The sequence below is a fragment of the Dreissena polymorpha genome, chromosome 12 (genome assembly GCF_020536995.1).
Source record: "Dreissena polymorpha isolate Duluth1 chromosome 12, UMN_Dpol_1.0, whole genome shotgun sequence".
NCBI lineage: Eukaryota > Metazoa > Mollusca > Bivalvia > Myida > Dreissenidae > Dreissena > Dreissena polymorpha.
Genome location: NC_068366.1, coordinates 52,191,397 through 52,218,418, shown reverse-complemented (window position 1 = coordinate 52,218,418; position 27,022 = coordinate 52,191,397). Strand labels below are relative to the sequence as shown.

The 27,022-nt window shown below is 38.4% G+C and overlaps 2 protein-coding genes across 2 annotated transcripts in view; both read right to left on the bottom strand.

Moving 5' to 3' along the window:
• LOC127852610 (adhesion G protein-coupled receptor L3-like) lies at positions 1-15,693 on the bottom strand. Its single transcript, XM_052386562.1, has 16 exons — positions 15,558-15,693; positions 14,900-14,991; positions 14,007-14,195; positions 13,575-13,646; positions 12,933-13,191; positions 11,883-11,973; positions 10,870-10,978; positions 9,935-9,978; positions 9,301-9,424; positions 7,861-7,964; positions 6,597-6,699; positions 5,980-6,102; positions 4,438-4,523; positions 3,731-3,857; positions 597-638; positions 1-72 (listed from the first exon to the last, which is right to left on the bottom strand). Exons 1-16 carry the CDS (start codon positions 15,691-15,693, stop codon positions 1-3), a joined length of 1,773 nt encoding a protein of 590 aa, XP_052242522.1.
• Positions 15,694-15,776: 83 nt separating this feature from the next.
• LOC127852609 (mucin-2-like) overlaps positions 15,777-27,022 on the bottom strand; it is a gene marked incomplete at its 5' end in the record, with an annotated part of 13,665 nt that continues 2,419 nt past the window's right edge. The window contains 5 exon segments of the mRNA XM_052386561.1: positions 15,777-15,797; positions 16,725-18,616; positions 18,693-19,720; positions 19,753-19,988; positions 20,091-26,720. Coding sequence (XP_052242521.1) covers positions 15,777-15,797; positions 16,725-18,616; positions 18,693-19,720; positions 19,753-19,988; positions 20,091-26,720 — 9,807 coding nt within the window.

Genomic DNA, 27,022 nt, shown 5'->3' with positions numbered 1-27,022 from the left:
TCATATGTTGTTTAGATTCTTACCTTTACTTCGGTCGGGTAATTTTCTCGATTCAGATTTGCTGTGGGATTTCTACAAACAACACAGATATACATTTTTTCATATCGGTGTATGCATATTAAAGGACGAAGCACAATGAATGCATTATCAATACTATTGCAATAATTCAAATCTTATTATCTTGATGAACGCGACTCATATTATACATGATATTGCTGTACAATATGTACGCAAAGACTTTTGCTCACCAAAAATGACCAATTGGTTTTATTGGACGATCTGCGCCGGTTGCGAAGACGAAGGGCATTTTTTACCTATACAAGTGTAACATAATACAACACAAGCTTCTATTAATCATTATTATATTGTAATCGCCATTTCAGAGTGCATGTTATTAACTATTTCAACGTATATATAATTGTCATAAAGTTTAACACCATATTGACTTAAATTTATTTTTTCTGTAATATATTATATTGCTTTTGATTAAGTCCATGAATTGCAAGCACACGAAACTCGCAAAAGAACATTTTACATACAACATAACAAAGAACTGATTTTAAATTGTCAACGAAAACGAAATTTACCAAACTTACTTGAACATTGAGCACACAATGGAAAATGAAAATAAAAAATCCCTGAAATTAAAAAAAAAGTCATTTAATTTGTGTGTGTGTGTTTTTTTTTTACCAATATTGAACACTCTATATCAACAGATTTTAATAAGCATGCATTCCGAATCTATATTGTTTCTTGACGAAGAAAAGTATGTGTTCCTTTCATTTACTACAAACAATCTTTTATACAATTAAATACGATTCTTAAGTAAGAAACACATTAACTAGGACATCGTTATATAAACCCGAGAAAAGAACTGCCAGAAGACAACGTGCTCGACTATTCGAGTGCTTGAAAGTATAACGTAAGTCATCATCATGATCATGGGGATATTGTTCATATTCAATAATGTCAAGATAATATAGTCATATTCTACCTGGTTATGTTTCAAAGAAGTGGTAAATTATAGACGATTCTGAGTTCAGGTATATTTTCCACAATCTATTGAACATTTGTAAAGACACAAAAACAAACTAATACTATTATATTTCAAGTTACATAGCAAAAGCTTGGATGGGATGGGTTGTCTTTCAAAAATAAAATAATAGAAATAAATATTTGTGTATTTTTACCATGTTTAAAAAAATCTTTGTGTGTGTGTGGAGGAGGGGGATGGTGGAGAGGGGGAATAATGTGGGGGTGGTCATTTATTAGATGATATTTCAAAAATAAGAAAAAAAAAACAAGAAAAAAACATGGGGATTCTGGGGTGGGGCGTGGGGGATGGTTTGGGTAGAGTCCATTGTGGTATGTCGGGTAAGCGTTGTTTTGTCAAAATATGAATAAAATCTGATCCTAAACAAAGAAGTTATGGCAATTTAAGTAAAATTTATTTATTTGACCTTGAAATTCAAGGTCATTCAAAGGTTAAGGTCATATTCAACTTGTTAGGTACAGTATACTTATGATAGTAAGAAAGTATTGAAAGTTTGAAAGCAATAGCCTTGATACTTTAGAAGTAAAGTGCATCTAAACACAAAATTAAACAAAATATTCCAAGTGACTTAGTCAGAAAAGGGCCATTATTCCGTCAAAATGCCAATCAGAGTTATTCAATTTGTCATGTAAATATGAAAGTTAGCGAGTGTTCCAAGTCTGAAAGCAATAGCTATGATACTTAAGGAGTAAAATGGACCAAAACACAAAACTTAACAAATTTTTCAATTTTCTAAGTATAAAAGGGGCCATAATTCTGTAAAAATGCAAGTTAGAGTTACATGACTTTGCCTTCTCAGTCCCCAGCCCTTATGATAGTTAGTAAGTGTTGCAAGTATGAAAGCAATAGCTTTGATACCTTAGGAATACAGTGGACCTAAACACAAAACTTAACCAAATCTTCAATTTTCTAAGTATAAAAAGGGGCATAACTCTAAAAATAATGCTGACAGAGTTATGCACCTTGACATACACACTGTCTTGTTGTCAGTAAGAAGTATTCCAAGTTTGAGTTAATTATCTTTGATTGTGTGAAAGTTATTTGACTTTATAAGAAAACTTTAACCAACGCCGATGCCGGGGCGATTAGTATAGCTCTAATTTTTCTTCGAAAAGTCGAGCTAATAAGGGATATGTACATGACCAATTTGCAAACGGTTCCACAGAAAACAAATGTAATGCAAGAAAAACGAAACTAGAGTTATTACTGAAGGGACCTCCACAACTTTGCTTTGACACAGATGTAGAGGTTTTGGCATTGTGTAATGTATTTGACCTTCGATGTCAGAGTATGAACTTATTTTTGCAGGCAGTCATGTCGATTGGTGCGTACGATACACCGTCTCATTTTGGTTTATATATTTATTTCACAATCGATGTATGTCCAAATTAAGATGCATGTTTGTGTTCAGGGCAAATTTTTATCCACGATCGTGTAAGTGGGCCATCTTGAACCACATCAACGCAAAAATAATTACACTTTTTACAATGCCTTTCAAATATTAAGTGGGAAAAGTTTTTTTTAAATAATATTAAGCACATGGTTCAAAGGACAAAATAAACTTTAATCAAAAATCGCAAACAGTCCGCAATTCGTATTTTATCTAGCCACATGTCTGGAATGTAACAGTTTCACGAAAGCCTGCTAAACAATAAAGAATCAGTTGTTTGAACTAGGATCGCCAGTTTGCTAATTAAAATCCTAGATGACCGCCAGTCAAAAATAGAAAATAAACACATTGCTGATGACCTGCATAAAGTTTCATGGTCATCTGTCTCTTCAAAAATTACCATATGCAAGACGGCTGCTTGAATGCTGGCAATTGCAAACATTATGTTTCGCACTATGTCACGTACTATGTCGCACACTACTGCTCTATTTCAATATGAAAATTTATCGAACTCTTACAAACTGATAACGCAAAAACAATTTAAAATCTTGCAACATTTATTTTTAAAGCAGCGAAACTTAGAACAGAATTATAGTATCAATAGTTTCTCTCCATATACTACTGTCAATTTGTAGCAAATTCGTTTTATTGTTAAATATAAATGTATATTGCTAAAAACGTATGTATGTATATGTCTGTATGTCATTTGCCAGTGTTGACTACATTGTTATATGTATATGTACTCATGGGCTTCAAGCGTAATGTATTTTGAAATAAAACCGTATGAAACGCCAACAGCTACAAGCCAATCGAACAATGTTGCTCGAATGACAGAGCAGGCTAACATACAAGCATGGTGAATCCACAACACCCCATTACAACTGTGTTTGTTGGGTAAAATAATATCACCAGATTTAGACATACTTCTGTTAAATTAATTCACAGTTGAAAAATCATAATTGGGTGTTAGAAACGTCGAGGCAATTAGGTCCTTCAATCGCATTTCAACGGGATCGACGGTCGACGTGTATTCTGGTTTTTACTAAGACCGTTTCAGTCATTTCTTTCAGACCATATATTAATTATGCTAGTTTCAACATTCAGCTCCTCTTTCATTGTATATTTGGCTGACATTTTATATGTGTATATTTGCCCAAGACAATAAATCCCCGCACGGGAATGTCACTTAAAATGGCAATAAACAACCAAAAACAATTTCCTCACGTTACATTTCATGCACACGTTCATCCGCTGGTTATCTGGGACTAACACTAATCTAGGTTTACCTGGAGGCTGTTGCAGATGGCAAACAAATACTGCATAAAGAAGAGCGACTGGTTGACGTAGAAGATTCCCAGCACCCAGGACACGCCCATCAGGGGAACCAGCACACAGAGGCTTCGTGCAGTCGTCCTGCAAAGCGAATATACAGGATCGCGTCCTATTTAACATCGCAACGATACAATATATGAAGAAGTAAAATCGCTATGGACTTACCTTTTGGAAAGTATATGCGTTTGCTTTCATTGTTTATTGTTTGAAGAAGGTATTTATCATGTTATACGTGTATGTAATTTAGTTGGGAGCTAAAATTTCAATCGTAATTGAAATTGTCGTAAGATTTTTAGAGAAAAAAAACGCGAACCCAGATTACATGATTATAGACGTTGACATGTTGTATATCATATACCAGTTGCATCAATGTTAAAAGGAAAATTTCAGCTTTCGACGCAAACACACGGACAACGATGCGATAACACGATTTGCCGTTTCAGTTATTTAGTGAAAGCAGTTAGCGTCAAATTAAATTTTGTCGTAAAACAAATTAGTTTGCAAGTATTATTAGGACTTCGTGTTATCGAAAACACGTATGTAAGATATCTATAGCCACAGCTTATATATTATATATTGTACATCATGATAAGATACAAACTTTAGGCAAAGGATATTATTGCTCCATTACTATTAACACATTGAATATAACCTTACTTACATTATTTTGTCCTTTTTCTTTTTATCTTGAATTGTTTTAGTTTTGAACATTTTTCTTAACACATACACAAGGCAGATGGTGTTGAACTGAAACACAATGATTATAATTGTTATGTTATAAGTGAGGTCATGCACAAATTTAAAAATGGAGTCGCAATGATTTTTGGTGGCTGTTGGAATGAACAATTACAGACAATATCCAACACTTGGCTTTTGGTGAACCATCATCCTTGATCCGAAAAGTTTTTTTCTTTTATTTCTCCAGCGCCACCTTTAAATAAATAAAAATTGTTTGTCCCCAGTGTAGCTGTTTCTCGATTGTTTTATTCACCGAAAGTCGAATCGCAATTGCTCATCAAAAGTTTTTTCATAGAAAACTTGCACAATTAATATAATCTCAAAATATATTCTATGAAGCGTACAAAGCAAATTAGACATTTCGTTATTTTGTTCGATAGCTATCTTAAAAATACCGGTGGTATTGGCTTTCTGTACTACATACGCAAGAGGAATAAAGTGTTTTGTTAACCTACTAAAATTATGACAAGTGCTGGTCCAACGAACGCCCATATGAGGCCAGCGTCAACTAATAACCAGCAACTGAAATGTATATAACATCTGAACATATGACGCATGCACTAACAACCGTTTCTAGTAATATCAATATATTCACACATTTTTCAATTTAAAACAAGTGTTGAATACATAATACTTATATTATATAAGTTTATATCTGACGTGTTATACATGGTACAACACTCTTCGTGTGCTATCAATCGAAAAGCGATATAATTATGACTATAAATATAGAATAAGATCTTCTTATGCCAAATAATATTGACACATTTTGATGTTATTATGATTCTTGCTATGCCAAACATTATTGACCAATTATGATGTTATTATTATTTTATGATGTTATAACTGTTATTATGGGATAACTTACAAATTAGCATTCCCATATCCATTGGTTTGCGTGACCCCTAGAGATATGCCAACTATTATTGCAGGTGATCCTGCAATACAAATACGGTGACCATATATACGTACTTTATTATAGATTTGTTTATTTACTTACATACATTTTATACATACACACGACACGACACATTCGTGTAAACGGACCGGGTTTGTAATCTCAGATCAGTTGTTGAAACCTTTAGAGACCGAAACATAATATGTCAGTACATAATGTTTTAAAGTGGACATACCAAGGCACGTTTATAAATTTTCATTTTTAAATCGAACAACCATAATTTCGTTTGTGAACAATTTATATAATAAAATAAAATGCACACAATGCAGTCAATTGCGCTTTGGAAACCTTGGAGAGAGTTTCGGAGTAAAGGACAGAATGTGGTCTAATATAAATTTTCTATGTAACTCTTACACGGATACTCATATATTATCCATCAATTTAATTCATGATCGTTTTCCAAAACGTCTTGCTACAAAACGTTAAACATCAGTTAATGGATTACCAATACTACACATTAATGCATTTCATATATGTACCCCATGCAGCCACGAGGAGGTGTTTCACTCGTGACTTGGACGCGAACACTACAGCAAGGGTGATACCGATCTCGACACTCTGGGCGAGCATCAGGCAGAATACGGCCAGGTACAGATAGTGCAGCAACGCCGCTATGAGCACGCAGAAAACCTGGAGCAATATAACCGTACAAGTTTTGCAAGTGCTATACAGCAATAATGTTCACGTTGATATATTATAGTAAAGCATCTTTGGGACTTAAGATTATCATCTACAAGATTACCATAGACGTTATGAATCATCGGTGGCTCTGAGGACGGAGAGAACATGGATAGAGATCATTGTAAAAGTCTTTCAACATCGGAAGAGCTATAAGACACTAATGGGGAAAAACATGGTCATAAAGTTGTAGTAAAATAGTGTAGCCATGATAATACCAGCGAAAATGTAACCATAGGAACTCGTGGCTTGTGTTATTTTGCATCACACTCGAGGCTCCGCCTCTCGTGTGATACGTCATCACACAAGCCACTCGACTGAATACAAACTCTTGGAACAATTGACTAGCGTAATATGCCGTATTTACACATATATGTATTAGTGTCAGCAAGTTATTGCAACCACAATATTTGGAACACAATATACAAGCCAAGTAAGCGTTTTACCCTGCTCTCAGTACGGTCTACCCCGGCCAGAAAGACTATGTAGGCGAGCAGCAAAGACACACAGAGGTTCAACAGCAAGGTAACTCGGTCACTCTTCACATACCTTGGGATTTAAAATTATTGCTTGATGGTGATTGCAATACATAAATGACGCGAAGCGACTTTTGGTCAGATCTAACAATATGGAAATGGTGTAGATTAATAACACCAAGCCGCTTTTCATATTGGTCAGATTCGACTTTTGGGAAATGGGGTTGATAAAGGACGATAAGCGGCTATTGGTCAGATTCGACAAAACGGAAATGGGGAAGATCAATAACGACAAGATCTACTGGTAAGATTCGATTCGACAATTAAGGAATGGAGTTTGTAAATAACGCCAATAATGCCTAGCGGCTGTTGGCAAGAATTGACCAACGGGAAATGGAATAGATATTTAATGTTAAGCGACTTTTGGCAAGAATAAACAATTGTGGAATGAAAAGGAAACTTATGACTATGCTTTATTGGTCAGAATTGAATATCGATTAGTTGAACAGATAGCTTTAAGAGGTTATTGTTCATAACTTACCATAAGAGAATGGAATGGATATTTAATTTTAAGCGAATATTTGGCAAGATTGACTCTTTTAGAACGGAATACATTAATAAAGATAAAAGATTGCTGGTCTATATTGATAATTAAGGAATAGGCAATGACATAATTAGACTCTCAGAATAATCAGAAATAAATAAAGTGTTTCCAAATATGCATACACATTTTTATGTCAAGCTTTGTGAATATACACAATATGAATTGCATTTGAAGGAAAGTAAAAATATGTTTTTAAAGAATTATAACCACGTTTGAATACAACAATGATCGTTCTACCACAAATAATTATCCATGTAAAATGTCAATATATCTCCTGTTGGTTTCATCGTATGTGTATACAGGCCAAATGGTTTTCCATAAATCTTACAGACACTTCGAATAGTAAAAAGGCTTTCTTTAGGAGAAGTAGGTAAATATTAAGATATTTCATTAGGTTTATATTTGTTTTGTAGTCCGTTATCTCAAAATTAAGAATTATGAACTTTTTCTTATGAGATACCAATTCGGATATGATACTATTAATAAGTTTAAATTATGCTTCCGATCAAACACGTCCTTATAAGGAAGTAAATATCCCAATTTGTGCAAACTTTGCATACGACATATCTAAAATAAATAACGTAGCAATGAGATTTCTATATAAATAAATATTTCAAAAGAATATCTTACTTCCACACCATCAAATGGACCACCACCGTGACAAGCAGACAAATGACGGAAACGGACACTCCAACGATAGACACGATTCTGAGGGCAATAGAATTGGAGTCAGCCTATAAAAACAAGTTGTGAATGTTGTAAAGAAATAACACTTACTTTCAAGTAATTGATCCTAACTAAGTAACAAGTGGTAAGATTTGTTAAATTTTAAACAAGTAAAATATGTTCCTTCAAGTACATTAAGCGCAGTTTTACTAATCAAGATATACAATTATTTTATATATGGTAGGTTGGAGAGCAATTAAAAATATAGTATTTTATTGACATCGAATCAGAATATAGTATATTATTGACATCGAATCAGAATATAGTATATAATTGACATCGAATCAGAATATAGTATATTATTGACATCGAATCAGAACATAGTATATTATTGACATCGAATCAGAATAAAGTATATTATTGACATTTAATCAGAATGTAGTATAGTATTGACATCGAATCAGAATATAGTATATTATTGACATCGAATCAGAATATAGTATATTATTGATATCGAATCAGAATATAGTATATTATTACATCGAATCAGAATATAGTATATTATTGGCATCGAATCAGAATATAGTATATTATTGACATCGAATCAGAATATAGTATATTATTGACATCGAATCAGAATAAAGTATATTATTGACATCTGATCAGAATATAGTATATTATTGACATCGAATCAGAATATAGTATATTATTGACATCGAATCAGAATATATTATATTATTGACATCGAATCAGAATATAGTATATTATTGACATCGAATCAGAATATAGTATATTATTGACATCGAATCAGAATATAGTATATTATTGACATCGAATCAGAATGATATGCATGTTATTAATAGCTGAATGTAATTGGGTTGCTCATAAGGAAAAAGTATGTTGCAACTGTTGAATGTTTTTCCACTGAGCACTATGGTCAAGGTTTGCATTTATATGGCCTGAAATGTAATTTAAAAATAAAATAATATTTGGAATACAATGAAAAAATGGTAACAACAACAAATAACGTGGAATAAAAAACTGGGTTTAGACGGGTTTGAAATTCAGAATCTTAGGAGCAAAACCTAACGCAATATCACCATATCATTAATACAGTGTATTTAAAACACTCTGTCGGCATTTCACGTATTTTTTAATTAATTGATGAAAATCGTTACAGAAATGTTATTATTTTATCGATTTCTATTTGCCATTTTCCATACAACAAATGCTATTTTAGACATGTTGTCTTAGTCAGGAGTATTATTTCGCTTTATATATAAAAAAATATTATTGCTTAATTTATGCCAATCTTTAAAAAAAATGTTCTTGACATGCATTTAACATGCAACATGTTTGCAAATACAAGTAACAACAGGTTTTAAACGATTTTAAGTCATTGACCTGCACGAAAGGACTCATGAGTACTGCGAAGTTTGTGAGGTGGTCACATTCGCACGTCGTGAAGTTAACGTTGAACGAAACGACTCGACAACCAGTGTCCGACCAGTAACTTTTGTTTCTTCCGCTGAAAAATATAGTAATAGCTGATATAGTAAAACTTGCTTTATTGAAATATATTTTTACCACGAGTTGAAATTAAATCAAATCTGAAATGCCATTTCAGCGATTCAAATAATTCTTTATGATTTGAGGTTTCTATAAAATAAATGAATGACTTTTTTGTTCAAAGCATACTTTAATTCTACCAAAATCATCATTCCATGCGGCAGTCAGAATCATACTTTTATTGTTCACAGTTATTTTGCCAGTATATCCGAATTTGTCAAGACTGTTTCGCCATTCTACATTTATGTACACATTCGACGGTTCATAAGTCAATGAGAAACTTTAACGATTGGTTTATTTTGTTTTACATAACACATTGTAATGATAATTAATATCGTCTTAAAATAATGTGGCATAAAAATCGTGCTATAGTAATTGTAAATAATATAGCGCGATTCTTAATAGAACTAAAATGAATTATTCTTGTTTAACCACTTTGGACAAGAACAGACATGACAAAACGCCATACCCTTCGAACTGCAGAAAACGGCATGTTGGCGATGTGTAGTTTTGCTGGAAAGGTAGGCAATATCAGTTGGCATGTACCGATTGAAAAGAATGATAAAGCCGAACAAAAACTGAAAGCAAAACAAGTAGTACGACCGACTTAATCAGGATTAACAAAATGCTGAGATATTTCACGCCCTAAACAGCAAATCTTGCCCTTGACACATTTACCTGTAACATTGTAATAATTAAGGTAATAAATTAACAAAAAAACATGATAAATATGTACCTATTACTATATAAATAATTTTACTGAAATTATGGTGCATTATTGGTATCAAATACAGAAGACCATAACCAAATAGCGAATCTCGAAGTGGGAAACCCGTTTCGGTATGAAACGGATGGAAAAACAACAAGGAAATGTTGAATAACATAATTAATGTACACATTATAATGACGTCGTGATCACATGTACTTATTTGCGTAGTGCAATTTTATTTTATTTTTTATGTTCGGAATTTATGCATCTTAAATTATGTTTTCAGATTGTAATGTTTATATTTTTTCATCGTTAGACGATATATAGTAAGTGGGATATAAGGCGATTGTGGTGTACTAATAATTGAAATCGCACACGTTGTTGTATCACATTGTTTTTAAATCGCCATGCGGAGTCGTGAAATATATCGTCACACAAACAACACGTGCGATAAACGACCGCTGTCCTGAAATGTTCGAAGTGTACATAACAACATGACACTGTTCAAACGCGTTAATTTGATATTTGGCGTTTTAAGGGCTTTGAACAGTTCGAGGGTTTCTGTGCCCTACTGCGTTTCATCAATATAATCGTGGGTATAAGAACTCATGTAAGATATATAAAAATAATTGTATAAAACTAGTATTGACTTAAGTGTTTAGACAAAAGTTGTGTTTGTGAAAAATATTTCATACCAAATATCGTTCAAAGATAAGAGTGATGGGCGGATCCAACTTGTATGTGACTGGCGGAAACATGGACAGTGATAATACAGGTCCATTTACTTCAGAGGTGCTTTCGAGACTGCAATAAAGAATCTCACATAACTTCTGCAAAGTCATAAATTATTTTAAAATGTTGCGTGTCCGCCTCAAAATGGCTTTTCCTGCAAAGACACCGATCTCCAAATGCGTACCTTAAAAATCACACTGTACTTTTGATACATATTATTTGTCCATTAAATGCTATTAGTTTGTATTCGACTACTAACATAGCATATAAATAAATAAAAGAATAAGTAAATAAATAAATACATACAAATACATTTCTGGTTTTGCCTTTCACAACTTATTTCATTTAAATCGTCCAAGAAATTCATTTATAAGCTCACCAAAGGCTTGTCGATTTAAAGGGATCTTTTCACGTTTTGGTAAATTGACAAAATTAAACAAAATTGTTTCAGATTCGCAAATTTTCGTTTTAGTTATGATATTTGTAAGGAAACAGTAATACTAAACATTTACCATGGTCTAATATAGCCATTATATGCATCTTTTGACGATTTAAAAACTTGAAAATTATTAAAATTGCAACGCGAAACGATTGAATAATTTGGAGAGTTTGGTTGTTGTCGTTTAATTTTGTGAAACTACAAAGAGTTCTACTATAAAGTATAAAATACGTCACTTACATATACTTGGCAGGATGGCCGAGCGGTCTAATTGGTTTTTACTCCAGGACTCCGGGGGTCACTTGTTCGAGCCAAGCTGCGGGCTACTTTTTTTTTCCTTTTTTAAATTTTATTCTTGATTTTTTACTGGAGGTTTTTAGATCCAATGTTTACATTTATCAATATAAAGCATTTCATGACAAACTTTAAAACATGACAAAATCTGTGAAAAGGCCCCTTTAAAAAATTCCAGAACCATTTTGATAAAACAATAAAACGGAATGATAACTCTTGCGCGATTCTACTTAAGTTTATCACCTGCGTTGACCCTCTTGTTCTGCCGTAGACACAATAAAGGACACGTTTCTAAACATAGCAGTTGCTGAAACATACTGTACCTCGTCTATACCTATAAAAAGAAATGATCGCTATGTTCAATGCAAGCGAATATTATAAATAGAGGATATTTGTTGAATTCGATGGAATATCGATTTTATTTCACGAGTGATCATATAAAATATGTATTTTTTATGATCACAAGTGAATTAAAATCGATATTCCATCGATTCCAACACATTTTCTTTTTATTTTATGTTTTTTTTACCGTTTATTTACATTTTAAAAGAGTTTTATTGGATAATTTTGCTGGATATATGACGTCATTTCGTCGAAAAAAAAAATGACGTCATTTCACAGTTAAACAGTAAAAAATATCGATATTTTTCACTGTTATTTTTCACTGTTTAAAACAGTGAAATACCAGTTTTATTTCACTGATATTTCTCTATAAACCACCGGAAAGCATAAAATAAATATACTTGTTTAATATTCTTTGACACTCCAGTACACATGGCAAGGATACACCAGTTTGGAATACCAAACGTGTTTAACAAAAACTCCAACGTAAAAATAATCTCATACGGCAATAATTTAGCTCGATTTGTCATTGTCGGCTCGAGTACTTGTTAAATGTATCCCGGGTACTCTTAAGGATACTTTAATGTACCCGACCAATTTAGACTGTATCCGAGTTTTGTTCCCGCCAAAGCTCCGATGTCGTAAAAGGCGCTACGAAATACAAAACAAAACTCACTTTGGAGTAGGAGTTTCGATAATATAGAGGCCATTTTACAGAATATTAACATAAATTTATATGAACATAATTAACTTAAAAAAAACGACCAATTTAGCGTTAGATCTCCCGGGTACGTTTCAGTATAACTTTCATACCATTGTTTCGTATCATTTGATTATACGATTATTTTCGGCTTGTATTTGCTTGTACAGATTGTAGTTAGATATTTATTCATGTATATATCCACATAAAAGGTACGTAAATCTTATTGTGTATGACTAAATGTCTTATACCTCGCAAGGCTAAAGCTTTCAAGTGAAGACGACTTTTTGCATTCAGAAACCACTCCGAATTTTCTTGACTTGAAGTAGACGATAACTTTGTTTCCGGTATGGGAAATATGACGTCATCTAAATTCAATCTTGTTATCTCGACAGCAATATTCTCCCGCAAGATAGTCTTGTTTTGCTGTCCGGTCTTCTCGAAATGTTCGCTGAAACTTCTTCCTATCTTATCCACTGCTTCTATTACTGAGTTCGCAGAACCAGAATCCTGCAAAATAAAACAAGTTCCGCTGTGAAACAATGCGCCTAACTCGACACTTACAATAAAAATGTGAAAATAATCCATATTCATGCAGCGATTAACTTATTATTTACGTATATTTTAGTATGCGAAATATGTTTTATCCATGGACTACACACGTTCAAACAACATTTACCTTCTTAGTCACATGCCTGTTTTGCAACAAAAAATCCCTTAAAATACGATCAGGTTATTTATTTATATTAAACAGGTCTAAAAGATATTAAATGCTTTGCATAAAATTGTTGTTGAATATAGTAAGCGATAAATATGGGCATTTTGTACTATCTATACAATCGTATTGCACTACATTAATGGTCACTGGCTTCTTGGACAGTCTCATTACTGACCGACTCTCTAAGTGACTTCCAGCTTTCTTCCTTGTCCTTGCCAATAAGATTGCTGGCAGACTGGATAAAGTTCTGCAACGATCGATACAAAACAGGAAAAATGACGCTAATATCATTCTTAATTTTCCTTAAACATTTTGATTTGTTTGAGGCTATAATAAGAATAATTTTGTTTATTATGTACACATTTATTATTTTATAAAATTCGCATGTATACTTATATGTATACTTCTGTAATATGCGAAGGAGAACACAAGATAATAAGATTTATGTTCAGTAAACAAGACAACTAAGAGCATTATATTAATTCCATATGATATCGGGTTAGTGTTTTTTTTTATCCGTATTAAGTAATAAATCAATCAAAAATTATAATCGATTCTCGATTGTTATCATGAAAACTAAATATTGAAAATAAATTTCTGTCTATACCTCTAACAAAACTTCGGTGACGTTGCTGGTGACGTTGGCGATCGTATTTAATGATGACGTTAGTATTACCAGTTCTCCCTCGGTAAGAGGCTCTGGGTCGTTATCTTCGATCTTCGTTACGTTTACAATTTGTTCCAACGCTAACATGACGTCATCGTTTGAAACGTTGTTCGGGATGAATGTTGACACCTTAGCATATATCATTGATATGTGCAACTAACTTATATATTTTTCTTAAGATCATATTGCGTTTAACGCAAACATAGCTCTTATCGATATGTGTAATGAACTTTTTGTAACTCATTTTATATTTATACAGCAACATTTTGTCGCAATAGATATTGTCTATTTTGTTTGAAATTCTAAGTCACCTTCATGGAAATACATGTTTGTTGTTATTGTACTATGTTCTATGTACTATGCAAATTTTGCTTGCACAGCACTTACATCTATGTTAAACCTTTTCAGATTGATGTTTGTAATATTTCATGTTCCTCTCACTTTTCACGCTATAATTCTATTGTTGGCTATAAGTATGCATTGTGCTATTTTATGCCAGAATAAATATATGTTAGCTATGTTATGTTATATCAGCATACTTTGTATAATTGAAACGATTTTCAAATAAGCTTAATTTTAAACTTTTATGAGCTTAACTATGAATGCTATATCATAACTTTTGTTTTTTTTTCATATGTTTTCGTGTGATTAAGTATACACACATATACTTATAAAAGCACTATCTTGTTCATTTTGCTTGCATTATGTTCTTACATACGTCATATACAGATTCATAGTCATAGTTATTGTTCCATTTTTCTCCTGACGACTTCGTCTGGTTGCAAGAATTTGTTCGCTTATAACGTTTACTTGAACATAATCATGTTTCTCACCGTGTCAGCAATGTTTTGTACAACGTCACGCGTGCACATGTATTGAGGTCGCTGCCAGAGACCTCCTGTCTTGCAGCTCCGACTAACTGCACCTGAAATAGTGGGAATCTCAAATTCACTGCATTTAGATAGTTGAGCCGCGCTCTGTAAAAAGTTTTTTATGCATGTACGTTAAGTGTCGTCCAAGAGAAGCATGTGCAGTCCTTTTCACAGAGCACGGTCCATTTATTTTGCTGCATATTGCAGCGGTAAGAAAATATGTTTATCAAAGAAGAAATGTACATCAGCAATAGGTTAACTTATAGTTTTAATGCGCCTGTACGGTTTGCACAATGCAACGAACTCGTTTTGTTTAGCACACAGATGAACCCACTCACTCGTAACTTTCTGATAAATCACTCAACCCTTTTAGCACTGGAACCGAATTTTAAAGGCCTTTGCAAACAGTTTGGATCAAGATCAGACGCATCAAAACGTGGCGTCTGATCATGATCCAAACTGTTTGCTATTCTGATAGTGGTCTTTGAAAAAAGTGAAGAAAATTATAATTTTAGAAATTCAGCAGACACCAATTTATCAGACGACAAACATCCCAGCATGCAAAGGGTTAAAACAAAAATATCACCAAACATCATTATCCGTTTCATGTTGACAGTACTCCAAACGCCCTTGAAGACATTACCCTTGAATCCGTCTTCGCATGGCAGAGATTTCATATCTCCTTCCAAGGTTGCCTCCCAAAATGTGCCTCTGTAGTCCGTGTCTGATTGGCACCTCTGAACTGTGACGTCCATGGGGAAAGTAAATCATGCAGAATTGAATTGCCACTTATATTATATATGCATATGATTGTACCAATGATTTAACCCATTTATGTCTAGTGGACACTCCCGTCCTCCTAAATTGGATCAATTTATTTTCAAAATTAGGGATGTATAGTATATGTATTTCTATATTTAAAATATTTCTTACAGAAATTCCTTTAAGCAAACAGCGCAGACCCTGATGAGACGCCACATCATGCGGCGTCTCATCTGGGTCTACGCTGTTTGCCAAGGCCTTTTTTCTAGACGCTAGGCATGAATGGGTTAAACAAAGTAGAATATTCATATGTAACAATATATGCAATCTTTATAAGATTTAAAAACACATATTTTGTCTTGTTTAAATATTTTGTTGGGAGTTTATTATTGTGAGTAATTTATAGATAATACAAAATAAAACTCAAACCAAATCTATCTAAGAAAGTATATAGTACTTCATATATCATACTAAAATCAGAGGTAGAGAGAGAATGATCGCAGCAAATATTGCATGTCAATCCGACACCAGCAGTCTGTTCTGCCAGGTCAGGTCCGGGCGTATACGCGCAAACTCCAGATTGAAAATACCGCGTTCTACCAAATCATTTACCTTGAACGAGGCACGTAGGCTGGAGTCCGCTCCACTCACCGGACGCGGTGCACTGTCTTATGACGTCTCCTAACAGGAAGAAACCTTGGAAACATGTGTAACGTGCTGTCGACCCAAAAGTTGTTCCCGATGTAAAGGTAACTACACCATTATCCGGCGAAGGCAGCGATTTGCAATCTAAAATTAACGATCTGTTCTTTTAATTCCTTTGTATAAAAATAGTGCTGTTGACTCTACACAACTTTTATTATTGTTTGCATATACCCTTTTCACACGTCATTTTATAGATACCCATGTGAAATGTAAAAAACATTAAACCAATAAAGGCATCGATTTAAGAAAGGGTTTTACCAGTTTTCTCAAGAAGCGTAGTAGTAGTTGACCCCACTGGCGTAGTGGTTGTTCTGTCTACATGCGTAGTGGTAGTTGTCTCTACTGGCGTGGTGGTAGTTATATCTTCTGGCGTAGTGGTTTTTGTGTCTACATTCATGGTGGTAGTTATCTCTACTGGCGTGGTGGTAGTTGTATCTACTGGCGTAGTGGTTGTTGTGTCTACTGGCGTAGTGATAGTTGTGCCTTCTTTCGTGGTGGTAGTTGTGTCTTCTGGCATAGTGATAGTTGTGTCTACTGGCGAAATGACAGTTGTATCTACTTGCGTGGTGGTAGTTGTGTCTACTAACGTGGTGGAAGTTGTGTCCACAGGCGTAGTGGTAATTGTGTCTTCTGGCGTAGTGATAGTTGTGTATACTGGCGTAGTGATAGTTGCGTCTACTGGCGTGGTGGAAGTTATGTCTACTGGCGTGGTGGTAGTTATGTCTACTGACGTAGTGGTAGCTGTGTCTACTGGCGAAGTGTTAGTTGTGTCTACTGGCGTAGTGATAGTTGTGTCTGCTGGCGTGTTAGTAGTTGTGTCTCCAGGCGAAGTGGTAAATGTGTCTTCTGGCGTAGTGATAGCTGTGTCCACTGGCGTAGTGGTAGTTGTGTCTACTGACGTAGTGGTAGTTATGTCTACTGGCGTAGTGGAAGTTGTGTAAACAGGCTTGGTGGTAGTTGTGTCTACTGACGTGGTGGTAGTTGTGTCTACTGGCGTAGTGGTAATTGTGTCTTCTGGCGTAGTGATAATAGTGTATACTGGCGTGGTTGTTGTTGTGTCTACTGGCGTAGTAATAGTTGTTTCTACTGGCGTAGTGGTCGTTGTTTCTACTGGCGTAGTGATAGTTGTGTCTACTTGCGTAGTGGTAGTTATGTCTACAGGCGTAGTGGTAGTTGTCTCTACATGCGTAATGGTAGTTGTCTCTACAGGCGTAGTGGCAGTTGTCTCTATAGGCGTAGTGGTATATGTCTCTACAAGCGTAGTGGTAGTTGTCCCTACAGGCGTACATGTAGTTTTATCTATAGGCGTACTTGTAGTTGTCTCTACAGGCGTATTGGTAGTGAACTGTACAGGCGTACTGGTAGTTGTGTCTACATGCTTGATGGTAGTTGTCTCTACAGGCGTACTGGTAGTGAACTGTACAGGCGTACTGGTAATTATGTCTACATGCGTGATGGTAGTTGTCCCTACAGGCGAGGTGGCAGTTGCCTCTACAGGCGTACTTGTAGTTGTCTCTACAGGCGTAGTGGTAGTCGTCTCTACCGGCGAAGTAGTAATTGTGCCCACAGACGAAGTGGTAGTTTTCTCTACAGGCGTAGTGGTTGTTGACTCCATAGTTGAAGTGGTAATGGACTCTACTGACGTAGTTTTAGTTGTGTCTAAAGGCGTAGTTGTATTTGTTTCTAAATACGTTGTGGTAGTTGTTTCTAAATACGTTGTGGTAGTTGTTTCTACATGCGTAGTGGTTGTTGGCTCAAGAGTTGTAGTGGTAATGGACTCTACTGAATTAGTTGAAGTTGTCTCTAAAGGCGTGGTTGTAATTGTTTCTACGGGCGTACTTGTAGTTGTCTCTACAGGCGTACTGATAGTTGTCGCTACAGGCGTACTGGAAGTAAATTGTACAGACGTAGTGGTAGTTGTCTTTACTGACGCAGTGGCAGGTGTTTCTACCGGCGCACTTGTAGTTGTCTCTACAGGCGCATTGGAAGTTGTCTCTACAGGCGTAATGGAAGTTATCTCTTCGGGCGTACTGGTAGTAAGCTGTACATGCGTGGTGGTATTATTCTCTACAGGCGTAGTGGTAGTTGTCTCTACAGGCGTGGTGGTAGTATTCTCTACAGGCGTAGTGGTAGCTGTCTCTACAAGCGTAGTGGTAGCCGTCTCTGCAGGCGTAGTTGTATCTGTCTCTACAGGCGTAGTGGTAGTTGTCTCTGCAGGCGTACTGGTAGTAAGCTGTTCATGCGTGGTGGTAGTATTCTCTACAGGCGTAGTGGTAATTGTCTCTACTTGCGTAGTGGTAGCCGTCTCTGCAGGCGTAGTTGTATCTGTCTCTACAGGCGTAGTGGTAGTTGTCTCTGCAGGCGTACTGGTAGTAAGCTGTACATGCGTGGTGGTAGTATTCTCTACAGGCGTAGTGGTAATTGTCTCTAAATGCGTAGTGGTAGCCGTCTCTGCAGGCGAAGTTGTATCTGTCTCTACAGGCGTAGTGGTAGTTGTCTGTGCAGGCGTACTTGTAGTAAGCTTTACATGCGTGGCGGTAGTATTCTCTACAGGCGTAGTGGTAGTTGTCTCTGCAGGCGTAGTGGTAGCCGTCTCTGCAGGCGTTGTTGTATCGGTCTCTACAGGCGTAGTGGTAGTTTTCTCTACAGGCGTACTGGTAGTAAGCTGTACATGCGTGGTGGTAGTATTCTCTACAGGCGTAATGGTAATTGTCTCTACATGCGTAGTGGTAGCCGTCTCTGCAGGCGTAGTTGTATCTGTCTCTACAGGCGTAGTGGTAGTTGTCTCTGCAGGCGTACTGGTAGTAAGCTGTACATGCGTGGTGGAAGTATTCTCTACAGGCGTTGTGATAATTGTCTCTACATGCGTAGTGGAAGCCGTCTCTGCACGCGTAGTTGTATTTGTCTCTACAGGCGTAGCGGTAGTTTTCTCTGCAGGCGCACTGGTAGTAAGCTGTACATGCGTGGTGGTAGTATTCTCTACGGGCGTAGTGGTAGTTGTCTCTGCAGGCGTACTGGTAGTAAGCTGTACACGCGTGGTGGTAGTATTCTCTACAGGCGTAGTGGTAATTGTCTCTACATGCGTAGTGGTAGCCGTCTCTGCAGGCGTTGTTGTATCTGTCTCTATAGGCGTAGTGGTAGTTTTCTCTGCAGGCGTACTGGTAGTAAGCTGTACATGCGTGGTGGTAGTATTCTCTACAGGCGTAGTGGTAGTTGTCTCTGCAGGCGTACTGGTAGTAAGCTGTACATGCGTGGTGGTAGTACTCTCTACAGGCGCAGTGGTAATTGTCTCTGCATGCGTAGTGGTAGCCGTCTCTGCAGGCGTAGTTGTAATTGTCTCTACATGCGTAGTGGTAGATGTCTCTACAGGCGCAGTGGTGGTTGTCTCTACAGGCGTAGTGGTAGTTGTCTTATTGGTAGTTGTCTCTACAGGCGCAGTGGTGGTTGTCTCTACAGGCGTAGTGGTAGTTGTCTTATTGGTAGTTGTCTCTACAGGCGTAGTGGTAGATGTCTCTACAGGCGTAGTCGTATTTGTCTCTACAGGCGTAGTGGTTGTTGTCTCCACAGGCGTAGTGGTAGTTTTCTCTACAAGCGTTGTGGTTGTTATCTCATGAGTTGTAGTGGTAAGGGATTCTACTGACGTATTGGTAGTTGTCTCTAAAGGCGTAGTGATATTTGTCTCAACAGGCGTAGTGGTAGTTGTCTCTACAGGCGTAGTGGTAGATGTCTCTACAGGCGTAGTCGTATTTGTCTCTAGAGGCGTAGTGGTTGTTGTGTCCACAGGCGTAGTGGTAGTTTTCTCTACAGGCGTTGTGGTTGTTGTCTCATGAGTTGTAGTGGTAAGGGATTCTACTGACGTATTGGTAGTTGTCTCTAAAGGCGTAGTGATATTTGTCTCAACAGGCGTAGTGGTAGTTGTCTCCACAGGCGTAGTGGTAGTTGTCTCTACAGGCGCAGTGGTTGTTGTCTCATGAGTTGTAGTGGTAAGGGACTCTACTGACGTAGTGGTAGATGTCTCTACAGGCGTAGTGGTAGTTTTATCTACTGTCGTGTTTGTATTTGTCTCAACAGTCGTAGTGGTAACCATCACTGCTAGCGTAGTGATAGCTGTCTCTACAGGCGAGGTTGTTGTTTGCCCTAAAGGTGCAGTGACAGTTGTGTCTACTGACGTAGTGGTATTTTCGTCGACAGGCATAGTGATAATTGTCTCTACAAACGTAGGGGTAGTTGTTTCTACAGTCATAGCTGTGTTTGTCTCATCTAGGATAGTGCTTATTGTGTCAACATGGGTTGTTGTTGTTGGCTCACCAGGCGTAATTATTGTTGTCCCTAAAGGCGAAGTGGTAATTGTCTCTTCGGAGATATTCGTAAGTATTTCCATAAGTGTAGTGGTTATTGACTCTACAGGCGTAGTGAATGATGTCTCTAGAGTTGTAGCGGAAATTGACTCTACTGACGTAGTGGTAGTTGTCTCTACAGGCGTAGTGGAAGTTGTCTCTTCAGGCGTACTGGTTGCAGTCGCTACAAGCGTGGCGAAAGTTGTCTCTATATTCGTAGTTGTCTCTTCGGGTATATTGGTAGGTATTTCCACAGGCGTAGTTGTAGTTGTCTCTACAGGCGTAGTGGTAATTGTCTCTACAGGCGTAGTGGTAGTTGTCTCTACAGGCGTAGTGGTAGTTGTCTCTACAGGCGTAGTGGCAGTTGTCTCTATAGGCGTAGTGGTATATGTCTCTACAAGCGTAGTGGTAGTTGTCCCTACAGGCGTACATGTAGTTTTATCTATAGGCGTACTTGAAGTTGTCTCTACAGGCGTATTGGTAGTGAACTGTACAGGCGTACTGGTAGTTGTGTCTACATGCTTGATGGTAGTTGTCTCTACAGGCGTACTGGTAGTGAACTGTACAGGCGTACTGGTAATTATGTCTACATGCGTTATGGTAGTTGTCCCTACAGGCGAGGTGGCAGTTGCCTCTACAGGCGTACTTGTAGTTGTCTGTACAGGCGAGGTGGTAGTCGTCTCTACCGGCGAAGTAGTAGTTGTGCCCACAGACGAAGTGGTAGTTTTCTCTACAGGCGTAGTGGTTGTTGACTCCATAGTTGAAGTGGTAATGGACTCTACTGACGTAGTTTTAGTTGTGTCTAAAGGCGTAGTTGTATTTGTTTCTACATACGTTGTGGTAGTTGTTTCTACATGCGTAGTGGTTGTTGGCTCAAGAGTTGTAGAGGTAATAGACTCTGCTGAATTAGTTGAAGTTGTCTCTAAAGGCGTGGTTGTAATTGTTTCTACGGGCGTACTTGTAGTTGTCTCTACAGGCGTACTGATAGTTGTCGCTACATGCGTACTGGAAGAAAATTGTACAGGCGTAGTGGTAGTTGTCTTTACTGACGCAGTGGTTGGTGTTTCTTCCGGCGCACTTGTAGTTGTCTCTACAGGCGCATTGGTAGTTGTCTCTACAGGCGTAATGGAAGTTATCTCTACGGGCGTACTGGTGGTAAGCTGTACATGCGTGGTGGTATTATTCTCTACAGGCGTAGTGGAAGTTGTCTCTACAGGCGTGGTGGTAGTATTCTCTACAGGCGTAGTGGTAGCTGTCTCTACAAGCGTAGTGGTAGCCGTCTCTGCAGGCGTAGTTGTATCTGTCTCTACAGGCGTTGTGGTAGTTGTCTCTGCAGGCGTACTGGTAGCAAGCTGTTCATGCGTGGTGGTAGTATTCTCTACAGGCGTAGTGGTAATAGTCTCTACATGCGTAGTGGTAGCCGTCTCTGCAGGCATAGTTGTATCTGTCTCTACAGGCGTAGTGGTAGTTGTCTGTGCAGGCGTACTGGTAGTAAGCTGTACATGCGTGGTGGTAGTATTCTCTACAGGCGTAGTGGTAATTGTCTCTAAATGCGTAGTGGTAGCCGTCTCTGCAGGCGTTGTTGTATCTGTCTCTACAGGCGTAGTGGTAGTTGTCTGTGCAGGCGAACTGGTAGTAAGCTGCACATGCGTGGCGGTAGTATTCTCTACAGGCGTAGTGGTTGTTGTCTCTGCAGGCGTACTGGTAGTAAGCTGTACATGCGTGGTGGTAGTATTCTCTACAGGCGTAGTGGTAATTGTCTCTACATGCGTAGTGGTAGCCGTCTCTGCAGGCGTTGTTGTATCGGTCTCTACAGGCTTAGTGGTAGTTGTCTCTACCGGCGTACTGGTAGTAAGCTGTACATGCGTGGTGGTAGTATTCTCTACAGGCGTAGTGGTAATTGTCTCTACATGCGTAGTGGTAGATGTCTCTACAGGCGTTGTTGTATCGGTCTCTACAGGCGTAGTGGTAGTTGTCTCTACAGGCGTACTGGTAGTAAGCTGTACATGCGTGGTGGTAGTATTCTCTACAGGCGTAATGGTAATTTTCTCTACATGCGTAGTGGTAGCCGTCTCTGCAGGCGTAATTGTATCTGTCTCTACAGGCGTAGTGGTAGTTGTCTGTGCAGGCGTACTGGTAGTAAGCTGTACATGCGTGGCGGTAGTATTCTCTACAGGCGTAGTGGTAGTCGTCTCTACCGGCGAAGTAGTAGTTGTGCCCACAGACGAAGTGGTAGTTTTCTCTACAGGCGTAGTGGTTGTTGACTCCAGAGTTGAAGTGGTAATGGACTCTACTGACGTAGTTTTAGTTGTGTCTAAAGGCGTAGTTGTATTTGTTTCTACATACGTTGTGGTAGTTGTTTCTACATGCGTAGTGGTTGTTGGCTCAAGAGTTGTAGTGGTAATGGACTCTACTGAATTAGTTGAAGTTGTCTCTAAAGGCGTGGTTGTAATTGTTTCTACGGGCGTACTTGTAGTTGTTTCTACAGGCGTACTGATAGTTGTCGCTACAGGCGTACTGGAAGAAAATTGTACAGGCGTAGTGGTAGTTGTCTTTACTGACGCAGTGGTAGGTGTTTCTACCGGCGCACTTGTAGTTGTCTCTACAGGCGCATTGGTAGTTGTCTCTACAGGCGTAATGGAAGTTATCTCTACGGGCGTACTGGTAGTAAGCTGTACATGCGTGGTGGTATTATTCTCTACAGGCGTAGTGGAAGTTGTCTCTACAGGCGTGGTAGTAGTATTCTCTACAGGCGTAGTGGTAGCTGTCTCTACAAGCGTAGTGGTAGCCGTCTCTGCGGGCGTAGTTGTATCTGTCTCTACAGGCGTAGTGGTAGTTGTCTCTGCAGGCGAACTGGTAGTAAGCTGTTCATGCGTGGTGGTAGTATTCTCTACAGGCGTAGTGGTAATTGTCTCTACATGCGTAGTGGTAGATGTCTCTACAGGCGCAGTGGTGGTTGTCTCTATAGGCGTAGTGGTAGTTGTCTTATTGGTAGTTGTCTCTACAGGCGTAGTGGTAGATGTCTCTACAGGCGTAGTCGTATTTGTCTCTAGAGGCGTAGTGGTTGTTGTGTCCACAGGCGTAGTGGTAGTTTTCTCTACAGGCGTTGTGGTTGTTGTCTCATGAGTTGTAGTGGTAAGGGATTCTACTGACGTATTGGTAGTTGTCTCTAAAGGCGTAGTGATATTTGTCTCAACAGGCGTAGTGGTAGTTGTCTCCACAGGCGTAGTGGTAGTTGTCTCTACAGGCGCAGTGGTTGTTGTCTCATGAGTTGTAGTGGTAAGGGACTCTACTGACGTAGTGGTAGATGTCTCTACAGGCGTAGTGGTAGTTTTATCTACTGTCATGTTTGTATTTGTCTCAACAGTCGTAGTGGTAACTATCACTGCTAGCGTAGTGATAGCTGTCTCTACAGGCGAGGTTGTTGTTTGCTCTAAAGGTGCAGTGACAGTTGTGTCTACTGACGTAGTGGTATTTTCGTCGACAGGCATAGTGATAATTGTCTCTACAAACGTAGGGGTAGTTGTTTCTACAGTCATAGCTGTGTTTGTCTCATCTAGGATAGTGCTTATTGTGTCAACATGGGTTGTTGTTGTTGGCTCACCAGGCGTAATTATGGTTGTCCCTAAAGGCGAAGTGGTAATTGTCTCTTCGGAGATATTCGTAGGTATTTCCATAAGTGTAGTGGTTATTGACTCTACAGGCGTAGTGAATGATGTCTCTAGAGTTGTAGCGGAAATTGACTCTACTGACGTAGTGGTAGTTGTCTCTACAGGCGTAGTGGAAGTTGTCTCTTCAGGCGTACTGGTTGCAGTCGCTACAAGCGTGGCGAAAGTTGTCTCTATATTCGTAGTTGTCTCTTCGGGTATATTGGTAGGTATTTCCACAGGCGTAGTTGTAGTTGTCTCTACAGGCGTAGTGGTAATTGTCTCTACAGGCGTAGTGGTAGTTGTCTCTACGTGCGTAGTAGTAGTTGTGTCCATAGACGAAGTGGTAGTTTTCTCTACAGGCGTAGTGGTTGTTGTCTCCAGAGTTGTAGTGGTAATGGACTCTCCTGACGTAGTTGTAGTTGTGTCTAAAGGCGTAGTTGTATTTGTTTCTACATGCGTTGTGGTAGTTGTTTCTACATGCGTAGTGGTTGTTGGCTCAAGAGTTGTAGTGCTAATAGACTTTACTGAATTAGTTGAAGTTGTCTCTAAAGGCGTGGTTGTAATTGTTTCTACGGGCGTACTTGTAGTTGTCTCTACAGGCGTACTGATAGTTGTTGCTACATGCGTACTGGAAGTAAACTGTACAGGCGTAGTGGTAGTTGTCTCTACTGACGTAGTGGTAGGTACAGGCGCACTTGTAGTTGTCTCTACAGGCGTAGTGGTAGTTGTCTCTACAGGCGTAGTGGAAGTTATCTCTACGGGCGTACTGGAAGTAAGCTGTACATGCGAGGTGGTAGTATTTTCTACAGGCGTAGTGGTAGTTATCTCTACAGGCGTAGTGGAAGCCGTCTCTACAGGCGTAGTGGTAGCTGTCTCTACAGGCGAAGTGGTAGTTATCTCTGCAGGCGTAATTGTCTCTACATGCGTAGTGGTAGCCGTCTCTGCCGGCGTAGTTGTATCCGTCTCTACAGGCGTAGTGGTAGTTGTCTCTGCAGGCGTACTGATAGTAAGCTGTACATGCGTGGTGGTAGTATTCTCTACAGGCCTAGTGGTAGTTGTCTCTACAGGCGTAGTAGTAGTTGTCTCTACAGGCGTAGTGGTTGTTGTCTTAGTAGTAGTTGTCTCTACAGGCGTAGTGGTAGATGTCTCTACAGGCGTAGTCGTATTTGTCTCTACATGCGTAGTGGTTGTTGTCTCCACAGGCGTAGTGGTAGTTTTCTCTACAGGCGTTATGGTTGTTGTCTCATGAGTTGTAGTGGTAAGGGATTCTACTGACGTATTGGTAGTTGTCTCTAAAGGCGTAGTGATATTTGTCTCAACAGGCGTAGTGGTAGTTGTCTCCACAGGCGTAGTGGTAGTTGGCTCTACAGGCGCAGTGGTTGTTGTCTCATGAGTTGTAGTGGTAGATGTCTCTACAGGCGTAGTGGTAGTTTTATCTACTGGCATGTTTGTATTTGTCTCAACATTCGTAGTGGTAACCATCACTGCTAGCGTAGTGATAGCTGTCTCTACAGGCGAGGTTGTTGTTTGCTCTAAAGGTGCAGTGGCAGTTGTGTCTAGTGACGTAGTGGTATTTGTGTCGACAGGCATAGTGACAATTGTCTCTACAAACGTAGGGGTAGTTGTTTCTACAGTCATAGTTGTGTTTGTCTCATTTAGGATAGTGCTTATTTTGTCTACATGGGTTGCTGTTGTTGGCTCACCAGGCGTAATTGTTGTTGTCCCATAAGGCGAAGAGGTAATTGTCTCTTCGGAGATATTCGTAGGTATTTCCATAAGTGTAATGGTTATTGACTCTACAGGCGTAGTGAATGATGTCTCTAGAGTTGCAGCGGAAATTGACTCTACTGACGTAGCGGTAGTTGTCTCTACAGGCGTAGTGGTAGTTTTCTCTTCAGGCGTACTGGTTGCAGTCGCTACATGCGTGGCGAAAGTTGTCTCTATATTCGTAGTTGTCTCTTCTGGTATATTGGTAGGTATTTCCACAGGCGTAGTTGTAGTTGTCTCTACAGGCGTAGTGGTAATTGTCTCTACAGGCGTAGTGGTAGTTGTCTCTACAGGCGTAGTGGTAGTTGTCTCTACAGGCGTAGTGGTAGTTGTCTCTACAGGCGTAGTGGTAGTTGTCTCTACGTGTGAAGTAATTGTTGTATCTTCTGATGCATTAGTATTTGTCTCTTCTGACTCTATAGGCGTCTCTTCTGTCTCTATAAGCATGGTGGTTGATGTCTCTACAAGTGAAGTAATTGTTGTCTCTTCTGATGTATTAGTATTTGTCTCTTCTGACTCTATAGGCGTCTCTTCTGTTTCTATACGTGTTGTTGTTGTTGTCTGTTGGTATGTTGAAGTTGTTATCGTCTCAAAAGACATATTATCTGTTGTATCTACTGGCATAGTGTTAATTGTTTCTGTAGGTGTACTTGAGGTTATTGTTGTTACTGTAGTATTAGTGTTTATAGGATATGTACTTGTAGTCTCGGCGGGTGGAGTGCTGGTGGACTCCACGACGACTGCATTTGGCATTTCTATTTTTAACACAGCAATGAACAAAGCCACGTAAAACAACATTTTTACCGTTTCTCATACAGCATCAGCGGTCTGTCAAAATGGCTCTATACGTCCTTAAACAAACA